At 36.8% G+C, this 19,433-nt stretch overlaps 2 protein-coding genes across 2 annotated transcripts; one reads left to right on the forward strand and one right to left on the reverse strand.

Annotated features, from left to right (window-relative positions):
- Nucleotides 1-1,149: 1,149 nt before the first annotated feature.
- LOC101479817 (cell adhesion molecule 3) lies at nt 1,150-6,983 on the forward strand. The gene is made up of 7 exons (XM_012916016.5): nt 1,150-1,216; nt 1,446-1,829; nt 4,236-4,541; nt 4,611-4,871; nt 5,029-5,116; nt 5,277-5,316; nt 6,224-6,983. Exons 1-7 carry the CDS (start codon nt 1,177-1,179, stop codon nt 6,482-6,484), a joined length of 1,380 nt encoding a protein of 459 aa, XP_012771470.4. The 5' UTR covers nt 1,150-1,176; the 3' UTR covers nt 6,485-6,983.
- Nucleotides 6,984-7,370: 387 nt separating this feature from the next.
- Nucleotides 7,371-12,549, reverse strand: LOC101480100 (myelin-associated glycoprotein-like). The gene is made up of 6 exons (XM_012916019.5): nt 11,666-12,549; nt 11,430-11,505; nt 10,889-11,272; nt 8,846-9,151; nt 8,504-8,764; nt 7,371-8,415 (listed from the first exon to the last, which is right to left on the reverse strand). The coding sequence occupies exons 2-6, from the start codon at nt 11,500-11,502 to the stop codon at nt 8,339-8,341; spliced, it is 1,101 nt and encodes a 366-aa protein (XP_012771473.1). The 5' UTR covers nt 11,503-11,505; nt 11,666-12,549; the 3' UTR covers nt 7,371-8,338.
- Nucleotides 12,550-19,433: the final 6,884 nt, after the last annotated feature.

Consider the following 19,433-nt stretch of genomic DNA (forward strand, 5'->3'; position numbering starts at 1 on the left):
AAGAAGCAGAAGTTGAAGGAGGAACTCTTTTTTTTTCACAAAAACAGAAATAGTTCTGCAAAATGTACTCTCCACATACTTCAGCTTTTTAAATTTGAGTCTTTATGTTCCTGCCAACATGTTTTGTATCTTCTTATGGGATTTGTTATTCATATGGGAGCTCGAAATCTTGAAATAAATGTCCAGCTACCATTGGGTGAAACTCTGTAGGCTATGGATGTATACAAAAAGTGTGACATGTTGTTAAAAGTGATCAGAATGTTCAGTAAGACAAGAAAAGCACTGTGTAAATCCAGCCAGCAAACTGAGAAGAAACATATCAAAAAGGGGGTTTGGGGGCTCAAATGATTAAATTGGAACCTGAGCTATTATTTCAATGAGTGTTGGAAACACACATGAAAAATTTCCCACCACTGCTTTGAATGTGCAGACTATAGTAGTTTGAAATAAGCAGTGCTTGTCTGGGGTAACACAGGCCGTGATACTGTGTGATAACACGTTTGGCTCCAAAAACAATTATTATAAAAATAAATTTATGTTACAGAATGATTGTGAGCCAACAGCATGTCTCAGGAGTGAGATATAATATTTTAAAAGTCTTTATTTAAGGGAAAAATGCAAGGTCAAAAAGTCAAAGCAGCCAATAGTCACAAATAATGAAGATCAGATTGTAGGACAGAAAAAAGTGATCGGATAAAACAAAGTAAGAAGACAACTGAAATGAGCGACTCTGAGTACAAGGGACATAATGAAGGAATGAGGAACAGGTTAGTGTGTGAGTGAAGGGTCAGCACAGGTGAATGTGGAGGCAGGCAGGTGGGAGTGGCAGTGTCTGAAGTGTCAGCAGAGTGCATGATGGGAACATAAAAAGCAGATTGACTGAATAAAGAAAAACAGAAAACTAACAGTTTGCTTTGACATTACAACATCTAAACAGAGAAGTGTTTCACTCGCTCTGTTTCTGCTGAAATGACACATTGACTTTTACTTTGTCGTCTCTCGTCTGTAGCAGTCTGATCATTAGGTAAGACATTTGTTTTAAAATTTGAGCAATTGTGCATGTTACAAAAAACCCAAACACCTTATGAAAGATAATTTTTAGTTTGATATTTTATTTGTGTAATTATGTATTCTCTTTATACAGGTGATTTGTTTTGTGTCCAGTCTGTGAACATCATGACAGGCATCATGTTACTGAGTCTCCTCTTTATTCCAAGTGAGCCGTCTCATTACAGTCATTTACAGTCTGACAGATCAGTGCAGATAGAGAAACTTTACAAAGTCACCCACTTTATATTTGTAAGTTAAGTGAAACATTTTGTACCGAAGGTGTGGACAGAACAGGAGAAAAAAGCAAACCCACGACACTTAAAGTCAGTTTTGTAAATATGAATTTTCTCTTCATTTAGATTTGCACATTTTAATTTTGCTCTCTGGATTCCCAGACTCTTTGGCTGCTTGTCCTGATTCTACAAACCTGTTCATCACTGAACCAACAGAGATGGAAGCTCTGAGTGGATCTTGTTTACAAATCCCATGTAACTTTAGTGATGCTGGACCAGTAAAGTTTGACAGCACAAGACCTGTGTTTGGAGTGTGGATTAAAAATAATTCTGATATTTTTGCACATCCAGAAAATGTGATTTTCAACAGCAGTGGGACAGTTAACATCTATCCAATGAATATTACAGGAAACCTGAAGGAGAAAAGCTGCACCACTCTGTTTTCCAATTTAACCACAAATTATGAAAACACATACTACTTCAGAATTATGAACTGGCCGTTCCGAGCAACAGCTTCTTGTGATCCTCTTAAAATAACAATTAAAGGTAAGAGAGTTTAATTTCATTCTTATTAAGAATATAAAGTCCAATCATTAGCAGTTTAAACATCAAAAAGCATTATGGTCAAATAAAGAGGCTGATATCACTCTGTTTATTTGCCCACAACTGTAAAGTGAACTGGAATGCAGAATATTATAATAATATTATAATAATATTATATTTTGTATTCTTTATTGTGAACAGTAAAATTGGGATTCATTCAAAAATACCTTTAAAAAGTATTTAACAGTGCTCTGCAGTAAATATAGGTTTTAAAAATCTGTACTGCACACTGTCAACAGATATATTTACCACATATTACTCAAACCTCCTTGAGGTCAATACCAGTTGTTCAGAAGACCTTAACCTTCCTGCCTTCTTGGGACCTTTTTGTGCCACTGCTATGTGTTAAATGGCTGCCATTTCCACTGTGTTCAGTGGAATATAACCAAACTTGCCACAGGATAGTTTTTACCTGTCAATGTTAATATTCCAGTGTGAATTCCTTAAATCAGCCTAAAATGGCTGAGCAGCAGAAATCCCCACACCCATCACCCTGGGGACCATTTTCTGCCCATGGACTTCCATTATAAACGCTATTTTTCAACCCCAAATTATCATCATATGATTTTATTTTTTCTTCTTTTCTTGGATGTCAATGAAGACTCAGGGCCTTGAAGTTTTAATTTTTAAATTGCAAAAAAAATGCAAAAAAAATAATGGCAGGTCAAAATGTATGTTGGTGCCAATCTTTGGTCCATCTAAAGGCCTACTTATAATGACAATCACATATTACTTCAACTGGTTTTTTGTGGAAATATTTAGTTTCGTTTTTTGGTTTTTGGGGCTTATAACACAGGGCGCTCATGTAATAACACTGGGATTTGAAGGGTTAAAACAACGAAAATATAATTAAAACTTTACATGAATATTTCAGGGAGAAGTAGTTTTACAAGGTTGGCTAATTTAAAGTGGAATAAAATATGGATATATGGTCTTTTTATGGCGTGGCTGAGAATGGTCCCTAGGGTGATGGGTGTGAGTTTTTTAAAGGATGGCAGGAGGGTTAATCAGCTTGTGCAAAGCCCTTAAAAATGAACACAACTTCAGCAAAACTGCAAGAAAACTGAAAATTAAAAATCAAAGAGAAGAAATCATTCAAATGAATAAGTAGTGACTCCTTCACAAGCTACTGCTGCATCAACACAAACTAACTTCCTGACACAAATCTATCTTTACATCTCTTTCCCAACATTCCCTGCACTTAGAGGGGACGCAAAAGGAGAAATCCTTTCTGTTAGTGATTAAAAACTTAAACAGTTTTTGCATATTTGTCACTTCTGCATGTTTGAAATGAAATAAAGTTCACGATTAAACAAATATAACCTAAGTAAATTTAAACATTCACTTTTTAATGGTCATTTTATGTATTTGGGGACATCCAGGGTTTAGGCAGACCTATCTGACCCTGTATGAAAAATGGCACTTTCTTTAAAAACACATCACAACCACATTTTCCAAAATTTTCAAAGCAAGACCAAAGCATTACATTTTTAGGGGGATGTAAGCCTGAGTTTGTTTGTTCTTTTTTTTTTCTTGCTGGTGCGTTTTGGACCTTTGTCCTGCTGCATAACCCAAGTGAGCTTCAGGGCACAAACAATTGGCTGGAGATTTTTCTTCAGAATTTTCTGGTAGAGATCAGAGTTCATGGTTCCATCAATTAGGGAAAATCATCCTGAAGCAGCCTCAGACTGTCACACAACCACCACAATGTTTGATTGTTGGTATAATGTTCTCTTGATGAAATGCTTTGTTAGTTTTATGCCCATTGTAACAGGAAATTTCAAGTTTCATCTTGTTACTCGAAAGAGTATTTTTGGCAGATGTAAGTTGTGCCTTTGTGTTCTGTTAGCTCTATTTATTTTCTCCTTAAACTTTCCCATGGAGACCATTTATTGCCCAGTTGCGTATTCTTATTTTTGAATCATGAACTCTGACCCTAACTGAGAAAAGGGAGGCCTGCAGTTCTTTGGATGATGTTCTGGGGTCTTTTGTGAACTCCTGGATGAATCATAAATACACTCTTGAGTAATTTTGGAAGGTTGGCAAGAAACTTCACCACTGTTCCAGATTTTCTCCATTTTGTGGATAATGGTTCTCACTGTGGTTCATGCGGCATCACAAAGCCTTAGAAATGCTTTTGTAATCCTTTCAGCCTATAATATGTCAATGACTTTGTTTCTCAGCTGGGTCTTTAAATCATGGAATAATGTGCTGCTGTTTGAGGAGTAGTCTGGGAGTAGTCAGTAATTGTCACATCTTGTATTGTTTTTATTCAATGTTGTCACGTTTTTCTATCCTTTTCTTGACGGTATTATCAGTGTACAAACTGTGTTTAATGTGAAACCACAGATTCTCCTTGGAGGCCCAATATTACAATCCCAGGTGATCTGAAGGAGAAGGAGTCTGTCACTATAACCTGCTCAGCTCTCACTCCCTGTCCACACTCCCCTCCTCAACTCACCTGGAATCTCCAACAAGACTCTCACAACGAAATAGAGGAAAACACAGATGGAAGCTTTACAACTAAAATCCAGCAGACCATCACTCTGTCAGACACACATGAAGGAAAGAAGATCAGCTGCTCTGCCAGATATCCTGTGAACCAAGGAAACGACACCAAGACAGCAGAGACAGAAGAGACTCTCAGTGTTTCATGTAAGACAATCAGAGTTTGTTGTTGAACTGAATCCCATCGGACAACATGATTTATGTTTTTCTCTCCAGATGCTCCTAAAGACACCTCAGCATCCATCAGTCCATCAGGTTTGGTGTCAGCAGGCAGCTGGGTGAAGCTGACCTGCTCCAGCAGAGCCAAACCTCCAGTCAGCAACTTCACCTGGTTCAAGAAGAGCAGAGATGGAGCTGTGAAAGTATTTGAAGGAGAGATTTACAGCTTCAATGTAACAGATGGAGGAGTTTATTACTGTGTGGCAACTAATGATCTGGGTAATCAGACATCAGCAGAGATTAACGTGACTGTTGGAGGTAAAGGCTAAAGTCATAAATGTGTTAGATATTCTCCAAAATTTTCCTTTTTTTCTTTTTCTTTCATCTAACTTCAGGTTGTGAACAAGAACAGCCTGGATCAATGAGTCAACATTAAATCATGCTTTATTTGTTTTTTACTTGCTGTTTTCTGTAGGTCATGTTTCATCCCAGTGTCCACGTATAGGAGGAATCATTGGAATCATTGTACTCTTAATCTTACTCTGTTTGATTGTCTTTACTTGGTAAGTATCGTCTATCTAAGCAAAACACATGAGTCAGTTAGTTAATTTTATTTTTACCTTATAATAAAGACTGTTTTTTCCATCACACTTGACTTTGCTCAAATATATATTTAAATTAAAACAGAATATAGTTAATACAACTGTCTCTAACGTCTTCCAGGTGGTTGAAGTCAAAGCATCAAACTCAACAACAGACTCAGGTAAGAAAACTGAAATACAACACTACCTGTAGTGTTACCTGACTCTTCAGATAAGTATTTATTGTAATACTTCTATCAGAGCAGTCTAACTATTTAACACTTTTGTTGTCTTCACATTCTATACATAGCTGTTGCTCTCAGGGTCAGAATTGTCCCATTATCACCAAAGATCTAAAATAAAGCCATTTAATTTTAAATGCCAACACCATTTTGCATGGAAAAAACCTGTATGTGAATACCAGAGTTTTCCTTTTTCACAGTGCAGAATGACTGCATTCATCCAGTTGCAACCACTCATTATTATCTTAAGAAAGCTGCCACATTATGTGTTTATCTACAGCAACACATAACAAACATTTATATCTGAATGGAACCAGCTGCCTGTTGGGTGTTACTTCAGTGCTAGGGTTGTAGAGTTATGGCAGCCACTTCACTCAGTTGTCCCAGACCTCGCTTACGGCGGGGCATTAGTATATCTGGAATGTGTTTACAATGCTTCACTTGTCACACGCCTTATTCCTAAATGGACTGATCCATATCTGCCATCTCCAGAATGGCATGTTGTTTTCTGATAGCTAGTGAGATTACCAGATGAAATGTTTGGACAATTTACTCAAAGGGGAAACTGCATATATTTTGGGTCGTAGAGTCATCTCTGTGACATTTAGTGGTGCCATGCTCCCCTAGTTGTCATATGATGGTGTGGATTATGTTATCTTGCCATTTTTTGTTATACCCTTTGAATTTGAAAAACCAACATCTAAGGGGTTTTCTGTTGTTAAACACATTTTAATGCCATTTTTGAAACAAGGAAAAAAGGAAGGTTAATGTAAAATGTCTAAAAACATGAATAAGAATAGACCCAACTCACAGAATCATAGAACCTTCTGCTGTTTTATTTCAACAGATTCAAATAACTGAACATCGGGTTGATGAAGAGCCAGCAAGTAAAACAGAAGGAGAGGAAGAAAACATCCATTATGGAGAGATCAATTTCTCTACGCTGGGATACGAAGTGCCCTCTGACTCAGTGCGGGACAGAGGTGAGCAGCAGGATACGGTGTACGCACAGGTGAAAGTCAACAAGCCAGAAAACAGCTCAACACAGAGTGCTCTTGGCCAAGAGGAACTTTTTCCTGAAGAAAAATTGAGAACTGTAGTGGAATAACAAGAAGAAACTCGTCCAAATGACTGCAAGGAAACTCTGTTACTCTGATTTCTGGGTAACATCCATCCCTACTTTACCTTCCACCATTTAATCCTCCCCTCCACCTTCCATCTTCTTGAGTTCCAAAGTCCTCCTACAGACTACCCAATGATGCTGCCTACCTGCATTCTCCTCCGACACCACCTCACTGTCTCCTGTCTCTTTTCAGATTGCAACTTCTGTCCACATGTGTACAACTTCCTCCACTTTTATTCATCATCTTATATTCCTCCTCCTTCCTGAAGTAGATGTCAACCACAGCTATTTCAGTCCTGTTCATAAAATCCACTATTTGTCCTTCTCTTCTTAAGACCATACTTACCCTAAATCTCTTCATAGCCCTTTTTAACTTCACCTAATAGGTCATGGGAATTTCTTTTTCTACTGACATCCAACCTGTGGGGAATACACACTGACAACAGCAAGACATCACAATTACCATGAATTCCAGGATTAAATGATTCTAATCCCTTTTCTTCAGCATTTTAAAAAAGTCAGCATGCTGCATTAATAAAATAAATACTGCAGATTCACACCACCAGGTGGTGATGACCTGACATCTCTGCTACACTTTTTATCCAAGTGTTTGGATAAAACACATTTGCAGTTTTTTGATACTTTTCCTTAATCCTTCGATGTTAAATGCATCTCACTGTGTTGAATGAGTGTTTAGGATAATTATTTTGTATGTCTTGCTTTGTGGTACATAAGAATGAATGAGATTTGAAAAATAAAATGTAATATTGTTACACCTTGTGAGTCCATATGTGTCTTACTTTAATATGGAAAAATGCCTACCATTTATAATCTGGAACAAAATAAATAAATAAAATAACCCCAAACCAACTGCAGAATCATTGGTCGCTGTTTTATTTTGTATTCTGACTGAAAGACCCTGATGATATGTGGAATTACTGGAATTCTTTGTATTTCTAGGACAGCTTGACTCTGAGGAAGTTCTTTCACAGAGTTTATTCACAGAGTGTAAAAAAGTTCAGTGAAGAAGATGTTGATGAATGTCAGACTTTGCAGTTAAACACTTATAAATTTAACACGTGTGTCTTAGGCATTTTTTAGTCAGCAAAGCTTTCCACAACATCAAGCAAATAAAATCCAAGAATTTGAATAAAAGATTTAATAATTACATTAATTCCAGTTGTTGTAATGTATTGCCACTTCACATTTGCAAATGTAAAGAACACAAAATACAACTTATTAACTGCTTAATTTCATAATTGTATTGTACATATACAATTAAAATAAAGGGTTATTCTATTCTATTTGATAAGGCAGAGTTCTTAATTTAATATTTTTTAATAAAACATGCTTTAATGGCAACCCCTTAATTTTCACTAACATTTTGGCAAAATCCCACTTTGTCAAAAATTGTACTTAGTTTATTATTGTGTGATGAATCAGAAGTATCACAGTATTGCATTTGATCTTTACAGAATTGCTTTCAGGATGGTTTTGTTGCATTTGGACATCATTTGAACAACATCTTTGTTAACTCTGATACATTTATACCAAGATATCTAACATACAAATAAATCACAGGAGAGCACACACAGCATCTGAGCATGGAAAAACTGTATAAACATGATCATAAACAAAGGAGCTATATTTAATCACCAGGAAGAAATAAACAGCAGTTAAATTGAGTACAGTATTTAATTTAGATTTGAGAAAAATTAAATGTGATTTGAAACAAATATTTTTAATGTGCAGGTAACATATTTGTGTCAGCAACTTTTTTTCTGTTTTCTGCTTTGAAGTGTGATACTTACCAAACAAAAACCATTAAGCAGAATAACATTACAGAAGTAAGAGGTCAACAATCCCAATGATTCCACCAATAAGTGGCCACAGTGTGACTTCAGATGAAATGAGACCTAAAGAAAAGATCAAGTAACAACAATTAATTTTGCATGGACACAAAGAAAAACTCATTTGAGAACAGATCTTGGCTACAGCTGTTACCTGCAACAGTCACACGAATCACTGCTGATGTCTGATTACCCAGATCATTAGTGGCCACACAGTAATAAACTCCTCCATCTGTTACATTGAAGCTGTAAATCTCTCCTTCAGATGCTTTCACAGCTCCATCTCTGCTCTTCTTGAACCAGGTGAAGTTGCTGACTGGAGGTTTGGCTCTGCTGAAGCAGGTCAGGTTCACCCAGCTGCCTGCTGACACCAAACCTGATGGACTGATGGATGCTGAGGTGTCTTTAGGAGCATCTGGAGAAAAAAAAATGAAGTCCTTTAAACATTTTTTTAATGACAGGATAAAAAAAAACAACCAAACAACGAGTGTCTTACATGAAACACTGAGAGTCTCTTCTGTCTCTGCTGTCTTGGTGTCGTTTCCTTGGTTCACAGGATATCTGGCAGAGCAGCTGATCTTCTTTCCATCATGTGTGTCTGACAGAGTGATGTTCTGCTGGATTTTAGTTGTAAAGCTTCCATCTGTGTTTTTCTCTATTTTGTTGTGAGAGTCTTGTTGGAGATTCCAGGTGAGTTGAGGAGGGGAGTGTGGACAGGGAGTGAGAGCTGAGCAGGTTATAGTGACAGACTCCTTCTCCTTCAGATCACCTTGGATTGTAATATTGGGCCTCCAAGGAGAATCTGTGGTTTCACATGAAACATTTCGTTACACCAATAACGCAGGAAATAGAGTCAAGAAAAAGATGCAGATCAGTGATACCATTGGATAATAAAAAATATACACCGTATGTAGTGGACAAAAAGTATTTGCATACATTTTTAACATGTTTTTAATTTTTCGTGGTTCTCTAAATATGTTTGAAGAACTAAAAAAATGTGTGTAAAAAAGTAAATAAGATATTGTACAAAATACCATTGCAAACTATGTTATGATTTTCAATCGCTGTCAGAGAACAATGCTCTTTTTGTATCTCATTGTAAGCACAGGCAATAGTGGAGAACAGAGAGAATCGCAGTAGGATTCTAGTTTGTGATGACCATTAGTTATTTTCCTTTGAAATCAACTTGTTATACAAACATGAATATGCATTCACATTGTGTATTTTGCATTATTGCATTCATGCTTTAACTGATATTTTAATTTGTTGCTTTGAGTTTTACTAGAAGGAGCCACTAAGAGTTTTTTCTTCATTTGCATGATTTTTTTCGATTTTTAATTTTCTGTTTTCTTGCAGTTTTGCTGAAGGCTTGTTCATTTTTAAGGGCTTTGCACAAGTAGCAAAACTTGTGCAAAGCTGTTAACAGTGTGAAATATAGTTCGTATTTTAGGTTTTAAAAACTGTGTTTACTATACACTGTAAAATAAATTGTAATATAAAAGTATTTTACTGTGTATTTTACAGTTTTGCACTGTTCTTCTAGAACATCATTAAATTTACATCAATAGACTGTGATTTTACATTTCAAATGTAAATTAACGTAAAATCACTGTAAATCTAATAAAACATAATTTTCTTGTTTTTTAAATGCATGTCTGTACATATGCATACTTAGATTGTTAAAATACATTCACAAATGTATCATCATTTCACCAATATTTGTCCGTTATTTGAAAGATTGAACTGTTAAATTCAAATGTAATGCTATGGAAAAATATATAAAATGATTCTTATAAACTTTTTTTATATCAAATAATAATTATTATTATTGTTACTTAGGGCGATCGTGGCTCAAGAGTTGGCAGTTCGCCTTGTAATCAGAAGGTTGCCACTTCGAGCCCCAGCTCAGAGACTCTCGGTCGTTGTGTGCTCGGGCAAGACATTTCACCTACCACGTACTGGTGATGGCCAGAGGGGAATTATAAAGTGGAATTGTAAAGCACTATATGAATGCAATCAATTATTATTTAAACCAACTGTTAACTGTATATTTTTGTACATTTCAGTATTATTATTCATATTGCCGCATTCATTGACCTTGTTTATAGGTAATTTCATTGTTTAATCACGTTAAAATGTTCTTAATTTAATGTTTAAAAGCACTTGAAAAAGGCAAAATCCCATGTAAAATTAGGCAACAAACTGTATTGTCATTACTGAAAATAACCGTATTTTTATGAGAAAGTTATTTTCTGTTATTTTCTGGTATTATTTTGGCTCCCCAGCTGCCGGAATATTACTTTTTTTTAGGATTTTTTTTTTTTTAATGGTGTAGAGCACTTTTGAACACATTATGAATTGTTTTTTTTTTCATCCCCCATGTCTTTGTTTCTCATGAAATGAAGTTACAATTTTCCATTACAAATCAATTAAACAGGTTGATTTGCACATTTGACCACAACTGCTTTGTGTTGTTTACACAAAAGTTGTAGCTGTTTAGGATTTATGTTCTTAATAAATTGAAAGAAAACTTTCTCACCTTTAATTGTTATTTTAAGAGGATCACAAACAGCTGTTGCTCTGTAGGGCCAGTTCATAATTCTGAAGTAGTATGTGTTTGTATAATTTGTGGTTAAATTGGAAAACAGAGTGGTGCAGTGTTTCTCCTTCAGGTTTCCTGTAATGTTCATTGGATAGATGTTAACTGTCCCACTGCTGTTGAAGATCTCATTGTTTGGATGTGCAAAAATATCAGAATGATTTTTAATCCACACTCCAAACACAGGTCTTGTGCTGTCAACCTTTTCTGTTCCAATTTCACTAAAGTTACATGGGATTTGTAAACAAGATCCACTCAGAGCTTCCATCTCTGTTGGTGCAGTGATGAACAGGTGTGAATCTTGAGGACAAGCAGCCAAAGTGCCTGGAAAAGGTAAGAGCTAAATTAAAAGGTGCAAATCTGAATGAAGATAAAAATTATAATGACAAAATCAACTCCAAGAGCCATGGATTTACTTCGTAAAGTATATCTATCTTCACTGATCTTTCAGACTATAAATGACTGTAATGAGATGGCTCACTTGGAATAAGGAGGAGACTCAGTAACATGATGTCTGTCATGATGTTCACAGACTGGACTGTCACAAAACTCATCACCTGGAAAAAAAATATAAAAAGCCATAATTAGACAAATAAAAGATTAAAACAGAAAATCATGTCACAAATTTCTAAACCTAAGGAGTAAATTTAGGCAGTTACTTTTTAGAGTATTATACAATTTTATATAATTACTATATGTAAAAAAAAAAAGTCTTACCAAATGATCAGGCTGCTACAGAGGAGAGACGACAACGTAAAAGTCAATGTGTGATTTTAGCAGAAACAGAGTGAGTGAAACACTTCTCAGTTTAGATGTTGTAATGTCAAAGCAAACAGGCCTGTGATGCTTTGGGCTTTCTGTCGTTCTTTATTCAGTCAGTCTTTTTATGTTCCCATCATGCACTCTGCTGACACTTCAGATGCTGCCACTCCCACCTGTCACCTGTCCTGACCCTCCTCTCACATTTTAACGTGTTCCTCATTCCCTCAAAATGTCCCTCATACATAAAGCTGCTCATTTCCATCAGTTGTCTTTTTACTTGTCTTTGTCTGAGCTTTCCAAAGATGTCCAAAGATTTTGTTACGTCTGGTTCAGTTTGGGTAAGAAGGAAAAACAGCCGAGTCCGTGTAGGTGACAAACATAGTGATTTTATTACATGCTTCTAAGACAGAAGCATGGGAAGACAAGCGTACAGCCACAGATCTCCAAAGAGTGGACCGTTCCCCATCCTTATATAACCCATCACACAGTTAGACCTTACTGGAAATGATAACAGTCTCCCCATAGTCCAAAGTTCTCTTTATACAAACATCAGATGATACTTTAGAGAAAAACAAGTGTGTGACATGGCATGTTGTGCAGTTCTGTGAGCCTGTGTGTCCAACTAGAGAATGTCCTGACATGACCTCCCTGTGTAAATAAGGGTAAACGTGCGTGTTTACATAACTCTCTATGTGCATGTTCTGATGTAGGCCTGCAAATGAATTAGAACAAGGTCCTGCTGGACCCTCCAGTTATGGACGGTGAATACAATGCTGTGGATACCATTTGAGACTTGATTACAATGATGATAACCTGCATACATTAATCTTTACTCAGATTACCATAAATATAAAACAAAGATTATACTGTCCTCAGATTCCACAATGATAAATGATTAATGATTGATACTTCTAATTATAACTGTGATCATAAGAATACAAAATAAAATATCTCCTGGTCACAATTTCCAATTTTTTTATTCCTGCCAATTCTGAGCTTCATTTTCTGTGACCACTGGCTACTTTGACCTTTGCATACTTGTTTAATAACGTAAATTTAGACTTTTCATTTTATATCCCACTCCTGAGTTGTACTCTTAGTCCATAGATCTGATCACTTAAGACAATAAAATAAAAGTCTCACTTTTCTGTGAATAATAAAGTGCGAACTCAAGTTCATTACAGTATGTGTATGTGAGTACATCCTGCAAAGGCTGCCAGTCTATCTCATGGCAGTTAACCATTCAGGCTCACATTCACAGCTATCTAAATCACCAGTTAATCTACTGGTCTACACTATCTGCATGTCTTTGTATTGTGTAATGAAGCTGGAGTACCCAGAAAGAACTCACAGACAGGCCCTGGCTGGATGGTGGATTCATACTCACGGCCTTCTCGTTGTGAGGCAGTGGTTAGTGTCTGTGTAACTGTTTTATCATACTGTTTTATCACACTTTTAATATATTTACAGAGGTGCTTTTTATGCTAGCCTCCCTGCAGTCATTTGGACAAGTTTCTTGTTATTTAAGACATTTATTTCCATCTTCTTCTATCCTCCTCTGTCCTGTGGCAGTCAAATCCCAGCACAGAGCAGCTGATCTCTTCATAGTTTTCTTCCTCTGCTTCTTTTTTAATTGACAGTTCTTAAGTAACCTGCTCTTCATTTATTTCATACAAGAAAATAAATCATAGATGATCTATCATATAGACCTTCTAATTTTGTAACCACCTGTTAGATATTTTAAAGTAAAAGAACAGATTGCTCAGGTACAGGTACTATAGTAAAAAAAAAAACGATCTGAAGAGAGAAGGAGAAGTCTGTTGAGCTTGATGCTTTAGCTTTTACTACCTGTAAGTCCAGAGAGAATTTCTCCTTCTTTATCTGGGACTGGAGACTTTTCCTTGTTCCCATCTTGAGACAATATCTCACATTTTGACTGTTTCTGCAGGACACTCACTTTTCCGAAGTCTGGTTTTTAATCTCCACTTGGGAAAACAACTTGTGCCCTTTGGGTAGTGACAGATTCCTAGAAATTAGCTGCCTCTGATAGCTCTGGTAGCTGGCTTCGTCTTTAGAGATAGGGCAAAGAGCGGGTCCATTCAAGAGGGGCTCAGTGTAGAGCCACTTTTTCACCATATCAAAAGAAGCCAGTTGAGGCGGTTCAGGCATGTGACTAGCATGCCTGCAGTGGACCTTTTGGGTGGGGTAGAACCCAGGTACTCTGGAGAGATTTGGCTGGATAGATATAGGTATATAGCATGTGTCACTTTGAGTTTGATTGATGCCTTTGACCTTGGGACTTTCCCACCTGTCACCTGACTTGAAGTTTTGTTGCATCACTGTTCTGGGTAATACACCAGATCAGGGATGCATCAGAATCTTCGGTCAAAGCACATATGGCTGCTTATAGACACAGATTGATCATGGTAGTTAGCCTGCTTCTGTCAATTTTTCCTATGTTTTCTGTTAAGTAAGTGTAGGTGGCAGCTGGCCATTAGTTGGAGCTTGGAGGAGGCAACTTTAAACTGGGACCTGACATGACTGGCATTGCTCTGCTTAGTTCCTACTGCAGTGATCCTGTTGCTTCTACTCATACTATCCTATTCTGTTATCTTGTAATATTGTACATACGTCAAAGGTTTAACTGACTGATGAAATACACATTGCTACACATATTATGCACATTATCAGACACATTATTAACTTTCTAAGCTTATTGAATACAAAGTATTCAGCAGCAGTCATGATAAGAAAGCGGCTTGATTTAACAAAGGAAAACTTTCTTCTTGCTCCATGATCAACCTCCAACTGTTAAATGTTTACTCAATATTACTGCAATGTAACAACAAAGTCAGTTTTTTCTAAACCCAAAACATCCCTTTCACATTCCCATAGACTGGGGTTGTCACCGAATTAGCTTCTGTGAGAAAAAAAAAGGCTTTAGGTACTGACTTGCTTTTAGAACCAGCCTTAAGTGGCCTTTAGAGAAACTACAGTTTTTACTGTATAAAATATCTTACACTACAGTTTTTACTGTAGTGTAAAAACTGTAGGAATTCCTCCTCTCTATACTTACACTCAATGAGCTCCTCCCTAACAAATGCCAAGTTATTTTCTCCATACTGTTTATATGTGCGTGTAATTTCATCGCAAAAATCCAACATCGGTGTACTCAAGTGCATAAGATGGAAGACAATTAATTCTGAAAAAATACAAACCAAGAGTTGTTTGTTGACAGTATAGTATTTTTTTTAACCTCTTACCACCCACCGGGTCCCTGGTGACAGGCTAGCCATGTCAGATGCCAGTCATTTAAGCGACCAATAATTTTTTGGAATTTAAATTGTGCTGACTCACTTTGTTCAGCACAACCCAGAGTAAAATGAAACATAAAACATAGTAGAACTTATTTTGTTAGACACAAGAACAATTCGAGCATCTTTTTTGGGAGCCAAGCCCAGGCTTAAAAGTTTTGCCGTACCCCTGGGACCAGCGCAAAGTTGTGTGGCAGGTCCTGGCATGGAAGCTGAGGGTCCAGCCAGCCGGAGAAAAGACCGGTTGATGCCTGGATGTGCATTGGAGCCGCACTACCCCCACAGCGCAGACTTTGCTACCTGCACAGAGCGTTTCAGGTGTTGCTTATGCAAAAGAGAATTGCAACAATACAGCGTGTTTCTCTACTTCAAGACGCCTGCAACCTTTCACACAGTAAGCATGTCTGTTATAGCCTGCGCTTCATAAATGTCTGTTTGATTATTCAAACCTGGTTTAAAACGTGACTCATTTGTTGTCCAAAAACCTTTCCTCTTGATATGGAAAGTTACTGATTTAAAAATATATGTATATTTTCAAGTTTTTAGCTGGATGTGAAACATATGATAAACTCTTGAGCATATTTATATTGCAAAATCCATAATGGTTATGGCAAAATCTTTACCATAGATCATTTATAGGGAACAAAAAAAAAAAGAGGAAAGGAGGATAAAGTGTCACTTCAGCAAAGCTGCTGGGAGACAGAAGTGTTCACACGTTTTTAACAAAAGGCTTAAAACACAAAACTCTAATATCAGTTACAACTGGTAAGATGATGAGTTTTACTTCTCACTGTCCACATTATGGTATTCTACTTTTGCTCTGTGGGACTGCAAAAATGTCTTTGTATTGATGGTATAAACCAGACTTTCTACTTTTAACTGTTTTTTCTTCTTTTGTTCACTCCTAGGCTGATAAAAAATCCAAAGACATTCGCTAACCACAAACACAGAACCCACTAACTAAATAACTATTAGCCTTACCTTCTGCTTGGATTTTAGATGTATTCCTCATGTTTACAGTCAGTCTACTATATAGGACTTGCTGCTTACACCCTGAGTTACACAATGAGTCTTTCAGATGTCCACAATGGAATAACCAGCTGCACACGTAGTTACACTGGACACCGCATGGTCTTATTTTTATTAGCCCTCGACTCAGTGGCAAAATGCTTACAATTAGTTACGGGGTCAGTTTCCTTTTCATCAGAATTATTTGCCTTCATCCAGACATAAGTTGAGCAATGGTTTTTACCAATTTCTCATTAAATCATAAAAGGAAGCTGGATTTAAAAAGAACATGGGATGTAAGTTAAGGAAATACAAATATAAGTGTGACTATGGAGCACATCTCCTTCAGCGTTCATGATGACCCAAGTGGATGACATCAGGTGTTTCTCTCAGTCAGCTGACCAACTGTCTAGGGAAAAAATCAGCTAATAGTTATTTAGCTAGTGGGTTCTGTGTTTGTGGTTAGTGGATGTCTTTGAATTTTTTATCAACCTAGGAGTGAACAAAAGAAGAAAAAACAGTAAAGATGTAGACTGTGAAAGTCTGGTTTATACCATCAATACAAAGACATTTTTGCAGTCCCACAGAGCAAAAGTAGCATACCATAATGTGAACAGTGAGAAGTAAAACTCATCATCTTACCAGTTGTAACTGATATTAGAGTTTTGTGTTTTAAGCCTTTTGTTAAAAACGTGTGAACACTTCTGTCTCCCAGCAGCTTTGCTGAAGTGACACTTTATCCTCCTTTCCTCTTTTTTTTGTTCCCTATTAATGATCTATGGTAATTAATAAAGATTTGTCATATTGTCCCTATAAAACACCATGTTTTTATAGAAATTATTATGATACAGAGATTTAGATTCTTGTTGCACGTTGTGCATGAAGTAAAAAAGTAATTTTATTAAGAGTGAATGTACTTTTATGTTTACCAACAGCTCGCGAAGTCCTCGGTCCAAACTGACTTTATAGTTTATAAATGTCAACTCAGGAAGCTCCTGTCGTGACCTCTCATCTGCAAGCATGCACAAACACACAAACACACACACACACACACACACACACACACACACACACACACACACACACACACACACAGATTTGTTTCTCTTTTCATGTATATCCTACTACTAAGATGAGTGATTGAAAAAGAAAAACAGCTGTTTCTATAAAGCAAAAAGGAGAAAAAAAAGATTTCTAAAAAGGGAAATTTATTTTATTTATTTTTATTTTATTTTAATTTTCCTCAAACGTGTCAAATATATATTTTTATGTATATTTAAATGTCCACTGAGCTGTGAGCCATGGGGCGGTAATGCACTTTAACACTGGTTGCCAACCAAGAAGAAGAAGAAGCTATGAGCCAGGAGGGAGGGGGTGAGTGAGAGAGGGATTCGTTTATGCTACGATTCAGCACAGCAAGGGAGGGGGTGAGTAACTCAAATATGCTGTTAGCATGTTAGCTGAGCGATGCTACTGTGAACCGAGGAGCTATTATCTTGATGTGAGTTTCTACTCAGGGTTTTTTTCTTCCAATTCAGAGCAGAAATGTTTTTCTTAAGAAACTGGCTGTTGTTTATTTTCCCCACAATTTTAATTTAAAGCTAGATATATTTCTACTGATGAAAATAGTTTGCTAACAGCAACAGGGATGAGTCAGTGAGTCAGTTGGGCTTGTGAATCATGATTCACGAGTCAGTAAAGTGATTCTCGAGTATTGAACAATTCGTTCACAATTCACACTTCACTATAAAGAAGAACTCAGTAAGTACAAACAACCATAGTTTAAGGACATTTTCTAAAATAAAAAGGATTCATCATCTGCAGTTTGTGGGGGAAAAAAGGTGTCACATTAACCCTTTAAGACCTACCATAGAACCAAATCCGCCACAGCTTATATTATATTTTTACATGCTGTGGAGCCATTTTTGGGAGCATTTCAAGTTGCTATACATCAATACAACCATTATAGCCCAAATTTTAATGATATGTATGCATTAAGTGCATAGTAATTACATAAATTGCAAAAAAGTGCAATAAACTACAAAGAAATTTAAAATCGTTTTTGTTTTTTTAACATATATTTCTAGTTAAAGAAATTTAAGAGGCTTATCCCTCAAAATTCTAAATACAAAAAAGTTGCACAAAATAGTTTCCTACCACAGGAAATTTACTTTAAGTGTCTTCATAGTTTTATTTTTGAAATACACCAATTTTTATATACTGCAGGAAAAATGAAAATAATTAAATAATAAATAAATAATAAATAATAATAATAAAGAAACGACACAGAAAGTCATAGAGTCAAACATAACTTTTAAAAACACCAGTATAAGCTCATAAGGTCCTGATGGTAAAAAACTACATTTCCACAAAATGACGTCACTTCCGGTTTCGGGCAGGTCATGGCGGACATGCGATAGTTCACGCTGATGGATGTAGGAAGTGTTACAAACAGCTGATCGGATCGGCAAAGCGTGTTTCTGGAACATTATGTTTTTGTTGCTGCAAGTGCATTTTATGCAGTTTTTGCAAAGCTTTATGTGGAATATGTCTGTGAAGGTTCTCAGTCATCCAGGTCATCGTAGTCAAAGGAGCTTGCAAAGAAAAGTGTCTGGACTTCTTTAAGTTGCTTGAAGACGTTTCACCTCTCATCCGAGAAGCTTCTTCAGTTCTAAGGTCAAATGGTGGAGAGTCCCAGATATAAACCTAGTGGGAGTAACCCCCACAGAGGGACAAAAGGACCCCCTGATGATCCTCTAATCGCCTGAGCCAAGGTGTGAAACTGGGCGTGGGTCCCAATCAGCCAGAGTTTCGGGTGTGTTCATTGTGAAACCTGGCCCCACCTTATCATGCGAATTCCTGAGGTCAGATGGCCCAGGATGTGAGTGGGCATTAAGGCGTCTGGGAAGGGATCTCAAAACTGGATTATAGATGGCAGACAGTTGGTGTCGTAAACCCCCGCCTCTGTTCAAAGATGGTCGCTCACAGTGGACATAGATGGCTTCTTTCACTCCTCTTTCAAACCATCTGTCCTCTCTGTCCAAAATGTGAACATATATGTGGAACTATATGTGGAAGGAAACTGTGACCGAGGACAAGCTGATGGCATAAGATGTAAGTACAACTCCTCCGGTTTCATATGAAAAAAAAATTATTGCGCTAGCTTACGTGGTTGCAGTGCTACCGGGATTTAAAAATAGTTACGCAAAACAGAGCGTGCCCGCTCCGACCGGCTTTAAAGGGTTAAAAACAAATCAGTAGATTCACAAATTATGGATACAGACACTCTTCAGCTATAGAGGTAGAGGTACACTTCATGTACTGATTAACATACAGTTCAAAGACTTGCATTAGTGTGCGCACTTGGGCACCTTTTATTTAGCATGGTTATAACATTATGG

Source organism: Maylandia zebra, linkage group LG9, assembly GCF_041146795.1.
Source record: "Maylandia zebra isolate NMK-2024a linkage group LG9, Mzebra_GT3a, whole genome shotgun sequence".
Taxonomy (NCBI): domain Eukaryota; kingdom Metazoa; phylum Chordata; class Actinopteri; order Cichliformes; family Cichlidae; genus Maylandia; species Maylandia zebra.